Source organism: Haliotis rufescens, unplaced genomic scaffold, assembly GCF_023055435.1.
Source record: "Haliotis rufescens isolate VD_foot unplaced genomic scaffold, xgHalRufe1.0.p SCAF_106, whole genome shotgun sequence".
NCBI lineage: Eukaryota > Metazoa > Mollusca > Gastropoda > Lepetellida > Haliotidae > Haliotis > Haliotis rufescens.
This window is the reverse complement of record NW_025963787.1, coordinates 621,105-630,126: the sequence shown is the minus strand read 5'-3', so window position 1 is coordinate 630,126 and position 9,022 is coordinate 621,105. Positions and strand designations below refer to the sequence as shown.

Here is a 9,022-nt window from a genome sequence, read left to right as displayed (position 1 = left end):
GTTACATAGCTAAACAATTCATGGTTTTAGATGTGTACACGTTGTTTCTTTAGATGGGTACCCGGAAGTTAGTGTTATAAGTGTATATGAGTAAGTAATGCTCAACATGTTCGGTGATTTTTACATCTAGATTTGTTCAACACTTTTAACTGACAACTTTTCACAGACTTTATAATAGATGTCCGTATTTTTCACCACGAATGTAAGATACGGAAAGAGTATCAATTCGGATATACTCCCCGACTTGGGAACATTTATCTGAAATACAATATTCGGTGGTATCATGATGATATACTAAAGCAATATTAGGAAGAAAATATAGTATAAACATAAATAACACATTTTGGGTAAAAACTTCATTTATTCTCAAATTCTCTTATTTGTCACCTAATATACTCAGCATCAATAGAAACGCATCACTCAGACAACGCATACCACTCTTGAAGAATTGCCTAGATATAAGCTGACACTACGTAAAATCTATACAAGCCAGTAGGCAGATCGTTGGAAGCATATCATTAGCAATGTTCTCACAGGTATCAGAAATACTATAATTTTGTACAGTTAAACCCCTTTAATCCGACTATGACCGTTTCCATTGAAATCGACCGAAGAGCAATTTTTCTAACCAATAATTGGTACCCTAAGATATTTTGTATATTTATAGACGTTATAAATAGAAATCATCTGAAAGCCTGATTTCCGGTCTTACAGAGTCCGTATTATCGATGTTTTACTTATATAAGTTCACGTTCTCTGAACGGTTTTGAAACACACGTGTTTTCACGCAAAAACGCGTTCGGTAAGTTAAAGATACACGTTCAAGGTATATTATTTGCCAAAAACTATTTTTGTAACTCTTAAGGTAGAGTTAACCAATATCGGATTACGAGGATTGGTCGACAATCAAGACTCAATATTCTAATCAAAAGTTTAAACCTTCTGTAATCAGAAATGGGATTCCTGTGAAAACTGCTCAGCCCTGATACAATGAAAATTTATCACAACATGAATCGGCATTGGTTCATTAACATGTCAATCATTAACTCAAGCAAAAGCACATTCATCACAAACGCTGCCTCTTTGTGTTAACCTGATTTTCGTTATAATTAGTTATATCATATAATCATATATTGTTGCGTTTCTACTGATGTTCAGTATATATTTCGTTGCCTTGTATGTACTGATGTGTCGATATAGGCAATATTTGCATATTAAGTGACAATACTTACACTGGTAATTGGCCTAGGAATCCCTGTTCATGTGTCCCATTTTGCATATAAACTAGAACAAATATAACACTATATACAAGCTGATGAAATCAACAACTGAAATAAATATCATGAAAGACTACTGAATATGGTAACCCTTCGCGGCACACGTCTACATTGGCTGCTTATAGCGTGTAAAAGTTGAATTGGGGCTATGTGATATCGGATATGTCAATATTATTAGTGTCATAAGCATTTCATTGTATTGAAAACTAAAACGTTGTGAAATAATATAATTGAAATATAAGTAACAAAACCCTTTCCATAACCATAAGAACATCTTGTCCATTGTACGATTTTGACTATATCCTAAGAATATGTTTTTTATTCACTGAAGGAATAGCAATGATAAATCGTATTAGCGATAATGTGAGCGTATTCTGCTTCCCGTGACACCAGTCACAAACACATGCAAAGGCAAGTCAAATGGTCACCTGGAAAACATGGAACATATGGACACGGCATGGAATCTAGCTAACCTCACACAAAATAGTGCAGTTTAACTGGATTATACATAGTAAGTATTGTTGTGTTGAAATAGTTAGTAGGTAGTCGACGGAATTCCATCGAAATATACCATATTTACCCAAGATCTGAAAAAAACCCATCACTGGAACTTTTTACCTCTGGAATTATTTTCATCTTCGGAAACATCTTAAAGGTCTTCATTTGTACACATTTCGAAATCATAAAATGGCAAACCGTTATGATCTAGGGAATTCTATGTGGTAAAATTCCCAATATTTAAATGTGTTTCTATCCGGGTTGACTATGTACAGAGTATGTATTTTATTATGGTATACTAGACTGTCAAAAAGTAATATTAATAATGTGAGTGAGGAATTCAATATATTGTGTGAAAACAATGTCATGTTTAGAACACAAGTCTAAATGTTGGTATAGACGAGACATTTAAACTAGTATAATATATTTCATCAAAGGAAGCACGGCTTCTAGGCATGTAAGAGATTTTCCATTATGAATCATTGAAACCTTAAACTTCATTGTCTAGTAATACAGTACATGCACTCTATTCTATTACAATCCTGTCATACATATGTTGTATGTGGTGTAGTTCCAGTGCAAATTGCCACATAGCCCTCAACTCAACCTACAGTAAGTGACGTTGAAAGGATACGGTCATTGCTGTGTTTTACAGATCACATCTAAAGCTCACAGTGATAACATTACCGGTAATAACCCGCATCGGTAAACATAAACAATGCTAAATGAGATAATAAATAAACAATCGCATAAATACCTTATTTAGAAATAATATAAAAAAGTCATTCGTGGTGTTACAACTTGAGGTGTATTGGTATCACGCATCACAAACATTGTCCATGTAAAGCGTATATTTGGACAATGACAATATACAATGTTACCATTAACTTACTCGTATATATATGATACTTTTACCCTCGAATCATTTCCTTATATGGTGTTCGTAACATATCTGCAGTATACATGTCTAACATTCTCTCAACTAAGGCCATTAAAACGGGTTTTGTAGAAGATTAATTAAAAGACCAAGTCACAGGGGTTATTTTTTAATTCAAACTGGTTGTTAACCATAACGGCCTTAAAATTCATTGTTGATCTAGTATGAAAATCGGACTTTTTACTGAACAAAAAAACGTTATTGATCGAAGCCAAACCGTTCACGCGTTCTTCAAACAGTGACGAGTTACATTCTAAATTATTTTTTACTGCCTAACCTATCATCCATTCACCAGCATACCTAAACTATTTCGATTCTTGCTAACCCTGCATATGGCCCTTATCTTCTAACAAGAAAAGGCTCATGTAACTGTCCTTGTACTGCCACCAGTTGGTTGGGAGGCTGACATATTCAGGGTTTTGAAAATGGAACACGATTTTTCAAATTTCTGAATGGCCCACACGGTTTTGTTAGAGAAAAAAATCAACCCCCCCCCCAGGATATCTCACTTAAAAAAAATCGTATCAGTTATGTTAAACAGTGAAAGCAGACCACACTGATCTCAAGGCGACCTTTGAACTACATAAATGGCAGACAATACTTGTTATGTAGCTGACGCCTATATCTATTTGGTTCACTAAGCTGCATGTACCACCTCTCCTTACTGTTTATAAAGGGAAGAGAAGGAACACGTCATCGGTTGGACGGATACCAAACCATAATGTAAACTGCAGATAAGTAAAATTGTGTGTGTATTGGTTCAGTGAAGACTGGGGTTAGAATTGAAGTTGCTACATCAGACCCTTGTCGTGTTTGAAAACAAATATGTTGATTTTCAAAGATAAGATGTCAAAGATACCAACCAATAGAAGTGTATTATGCGAGGTTTGTTAATTTTCATAGTTTAAATCAAATTATATTTAACAAAATAAAACCAAACAGACGTATTCTTTGGGTGCTGACTAAGTGCCAATACAGTTCACTTATTAAATAACTTAATATATTTTCAATTGAAAATCGAAGATATGATAAAATAAACTGAGAGGTAGAGTCTCTTTTGCTCCCCAGTTTAGTAAGTTATTAATTCACAAATACCTCGAGGTAGCAGGCTTTATATAATGACAATGTATAGAAAGAACTAATTTTTAGAAATAATACTCTTTTGATTTAAAGTGATATGTAATTAATATTGGTGCCTATCCAATATAAAACGGCTGTTTTTAATAACACATTGATTTTGCAAATGCAAACGTGATGTCACATTGGTAGCAATATGATATAACAGCGGCATTGTATATGAATATGAATATGTTCTTATTTACGAGACGGCAGTAGCAAATGTGAATACCTGGAGGAACCTAATAATTAATTGCAATGAAATTTAGACTACAGCTCTGCCCTCAAACAAATTATTATATCAGTTGATGGTCATCAAGCATATACTGTAAAACCAATTTCATAAACGTATTTGATAATTACAACTTGAAAATAAAATCTGGATATATCTTTCAAAATGCATGGAAAAAGATTATACAAAAGTCTATGTTAACCTTTCATCAAAGTCATACATCGCTGTAAAATTAAGGCAGATATGTGTGAGAACGATAACGACATATGGACAGAAATGACAGACAGAGCATCACTCTACGCCTATATCGAGGACTAAGGGGAAGTAACCCTCCACTTTTCAGGAATGATGACCATGGTCAAATATGGCGAAGGCATGTGTGCAGATGATTATCTAGGTCGATGTCCATGGCAGCTCATGAAAGGAATGGCCTTTACGCGTCAATTATCAAGACTTAATCTGTCGTGACTGTCACGTGTCACCTACGTCACCTCACGAGGCAGCCACGTGACCAGCACAGAGAGGATATCAACCTAATGTCTAGGGAAATGTAAAAAAACATTACGTGATTGTCACAGAGTCCTGTTTTACAGTGTCGTACTATCGCATCAGTGTAGTGTTACTATAAAAAGACACTCAATATATCCACGTCTTCACGCCATTTGGTGCGTGTATATACAGTTGATACATGTAATTGGCCTCATTGATTTGATCACACAGTCATTCAAAGTTACCTCTTTCTCACTGGCCCGCTACTTGTACACAAGGTAGATCAAAGTCAAGATCATTGCACATCCTAAACAGGAACGCCGTGCGGCGGTATCACAACGAAACATGATGAACAACACACTCAGATAATTCATGCATTTTCGCTTGATTTTGGCGGTTTCTCCTGAGGTTTTTCCTCAATAATGACTTCTTTTCGGATTGTTACTGGTTGTCCCCCCGCCCATTTTGGCTGTATTGACTCGTCCTTTTGGGACTTGCTGTCTTTACTAGAGGGAACAGAAGGGCTGACACTTACTATGCTCTTTTTAACAGAAGGGTCATCTTTAGGGATTTTAAGAATAGGAGTTGGTTGAACAGTAACAGTCGTGGTTGTAGTTGTGTGGGACGGCTCTGGCCTATCTTCAGATTTTGCTTTGGTCTCCTCCGATTTAGTCCTATCTTTTGAATCTTTAGAATGTTCCTTAGCAGGATCTGGAGGTACCGCAAGAAACTGCTTAGCAGTGGTGCCCTTAGGGTCTGTGACAAGAGGAACTGCCTCATCTAGACTGGCAGTTTTGCCTGTATCTTTTAACTTCTTAGGTTTACTTTCCTTCGTTTCAAACGCTCTTAAAAATTTGTTACCAAGAAAACTACCCCTTCTCTTCTCAATGTCTTTCCCTTTTTCTTCCTTTTCTTCCTCAATTCTTTCTGGGGCCCCGGTCATGGCATAAGCATCTCCCACACTCCCTGATCTCTTTCTTTCAGGAAGAGAAGGAACTCGAAGTCCAAAGAGATTAGGTCCTGATGGAACCTTTGGGAGCTTCCCAAACTTATGAGATTTTCCATCAGTAAAATCTATCAGGTCCTTATCCTTTAAATTTTCCCGAGACTTGCTTCTCTTCTCCTCAGTAATCCGTTGCAACCTTGCCGAAAAATCAAATTTGAATTTTTTCTTAGGTTTACTTCCATCAGAACTATCATCTGAGTCTCCGTCCTCATTCTCACTGGCGCTGGTAGGGATGGGTGTGGATTCCATCACTATCTCGTTCACAAGCTTCTGGTCCTCCTCAAGATCTGCTCGACTGCTGACCAAACTCGGATTCTTGCCAATCTTGGAGAGTCTCTCTGCAGCAACACTCTCCATCGTTCTCCTCATCAATGGATATCGATCCAGTACGTCGTTGAAATGCTCCACGGCCAAAGAGTAGAGGTTGACATATGTCTCCGCTCGAACACTTGCAACACGGCGTGCATTAGTCAACAGACAAATTTCTGAAAATAATAAAAGAAATAATCATTACGGGAAAGAGACCATGACTTGATCTGGATATCCTCTGGATACGGAAAAATCTCAGTCTTTTTACTGGTAATCCTGGTCTCAATATTACTAATTGCCGCTTGTGCAACCATATCCGTAGACCTTTTTTACCCTAAGACTGGCCATTGATTAACATTATTTTTTCATTTTGAAATATTACTTCTCTATTATTAACAACTGACAGTTATCATTTCCAAGCCAAATTATGAAACTATGTGATTCTATATATGAAGTCCTGATGTAAAAAATGGTAAACATTGTTTAACATTTTGAAAACATGCCGATGTGCGAAGATTTATAAATATGGAAAAAATGTACAAAGATACAAATATTTAAAAAAAATAAATCCATGCAAAGAATTAGAATTATGAAGTGTTACCACCATTTGTGTTATTTTTAAAGTACCGTGCATAAAAAAGCCCATGCTTATCAAATGTCATGCTGTAAAAGCGACATAGGGAAGATGAAGATACAAAAAATGGAAAACATCGTTATGATATGCGCAATAGTAATATATCGGCGTTCATGGTCTCTTGTTTTATTGCTAAACATTACATCAAGATATGCAGAAATAACGCTCTATAATCTCAAGCCATCGGAATCCCTTCTATGCAATGCCACATAAATGAGTCTACACTGTCACAAATACCATAAGGTCATTATCATTTGTTCATTTCCGGGACAAATAATTGTGTTAACGTTTTATCGGTATTGTAAAAAATGAAAGCAACAAATTTCCCCGCCAGTACAGGTCCCCGCTAGTTGTTCAAGCTGACGTGAACATACACATGTAGTTTTCATGGTAGTGATGAACAAGCATATTAAGGCATTGTGTTAGTGCAATGAATTAGGGTTCCTTCTGAGACACCCTGGTGATCACCCACAGTGATAACCCCTAGGAGAAAATCATCTACCTCCGAAGTAAGACCCATCTGAAAGACTAGTGGCGACCTCCTTGTCTGACGTTATGATGTCCACAATGCCTTCTTGGATGAAGAACATCTTGGTTCCAATAGTGCCCTCCTTTATCACCAGGTCGCCAGGCTGAAAGACTTCGAACTTGAGTTTGCTAACCACCTCTGAGACGAAGGAGGGGTCAGCGTTCGTGAAGAATGGAACAGATGCTACGAGAGCTCGGCAGTTATGGTTGATTACCTCCTGGAAATAAATCAAAGGAAGTGAGTGAGTTTGGTTTAACGCCGCTCTAAACATTATTTTACTCACATTACGTCATTACAGCGTCAAGTGGAAGGGAAGACCAAACTGATGCGGGCCTTAGACCTTTGATGAAACTGACGAAACCAAGAATCACATTTTGGCGAAACTGGAAATAGAGCCATGATCATCGGATTCTTGAATGACCAAGGAAAATAACTCTGCGTGGCGAATTGAAACGCCCTGCGCTTTGGCCACCCATGGCCCTGGAAATACATTCAGAACATGACGTCAGGGCATAGCTCAATGTAAGATATGGAAATAAGGACACCTTTGAAGTAGTGGAATTGTATAAAGGATGTGTTAATAAAATCGTCTTACAAGGTAAATTACAAGGTAAATTGGGCGTGTTTAAAAAGCACTTCAATGTTCTGTGAAACATGTTAAAGCGATCATCTTAAAGATCAGAAGATGGACGTGGGGAATGCGATTATTTGTGCATGAACATCTTTGGAGTAAGACAAGGGTTAATACAATAATCTTTGGGGAATTGTTGGGGATTATGGGAGAGCTATAGTTGATACTTTAATCTTTAAAACACTGAATTGTAATTGTGACAAGACAATATTGGAATAGTTGAATCACAGAATTGGCATATAGGATATATCAGTACAATTTCAATTTATTAAAGGTAAAATTTACCGTACACAACAATAATGAACCTTTCGTAACTTTGGAACCAGTGCAAAGGTACAATGTCACACATTAATGGCATTTATGAAGCACTAAAATGCTAAACGAGTGGTGCGCCTTTTGGAGCAGTGCAAAGGTACACTGGACATATATGAATATAAAATGTCAACGCTGGAGAATAATCAGTCATAAGTATTCGCCGAAACAGATTCCATTGGGCGAAAAATGCAAAATAGAGGTGACAATTATATGAGTGGATCCATAAAAATCAGTGACAACACCAGGTGAAAGCATGTCCTGCCCTACCGATAGCACTAATTTGCGTACATAAGTGTTATTGCCCGACGCCACACAGCAGTACTGCTGCAGCGCGACACCTTTGAAACACTTTTTGATTAATGAGGGAGGCTACTTTTGGAGCAGCGCAGAAGCAGATTGGACATACAATTAAAGGCATATATATGCAGCACTAACATCGTAGAGAATGTCTAGTGGCTGTCGTTGGATTGCAACAGATGGAGGTAATCACTCTGTATAGTGACAGCTGCGCGCAGCGACAGGGGTAAATGGTTTGTGTATATGTAGATGTTAACATCTAGTTATCGAACAGACTCCAGAGCTAATTCAAAAACGTGCTCTTGATTATACATTTTTTCAAACCTACCATGCGTCATAATAATATAACAAATACAAAGAAGCAAGGTTTATACATATAAAACATTAATAATCATTTTGTCGTAACCAAACCACATTAAGGAAAAGAATTTATGGATGTCAACTCTTTTATTATGAGGAACACAACGTTTCGGAGTATATGCTTATTCCTTCATCAGGTGTATGAATGCTATGAGGCAGAGACCTATCAGCGCCAATTATCTGTTGGCTTCCCTTGTTCAGTTTTCATCTTTTGTTATCTTATTACTTTTGTTCTTCTTACATGTACATATATATATGCTTTCTGAACCATAGCATTCATACACCTGATGAAGGAGTAAGCATATACTCCGAAACGTCGTGTTCCTCATAATAAAGTAGTTGACATCCATAAATTCTTTTCCTTATGTGTATCACTTCTAAATGCCTTTTAA

The 9,022-nt window shown here is 36.9% G+C and overlaps 1 protein-coding gene across 7 annotated transcripts in view; it reads right to left on the bottom strand.

The window, feature by feature from the left end:
* Positions 1-3,187: 3,187 nt before the first annotated feature.
* LOC124115566 (potassium/sodium hyperpolarization-activated cyclic nucleotide-gated channel 4-like) overlaps positions 3,188-9,022 on the bottom strand; it is a 183,568-nt gene continuing 177,733 nt past the window's right edge. For all 7 annotated transcript variants that reach the window (XM_048392027.1, XM_048392025.1, XM_048392026.1 and 4 more), the window contains 2 exons: positions 7,001-7,244; positions 3,188-6,040 (listed from right to left, as the gene is read on the bottom strand). In XM_048392027.1, coding sequence (XP_048247984.1) covers positions 4,920-6,040; positions 7,001-7,244 — 1,365 coding nt within the window. In that variant the 3' untranslated portion in view covers positions 3,188-4,919. The remainder of the gene's footprint in view (positions 6,041-7,000; positions 7,245-9,022) is intronic.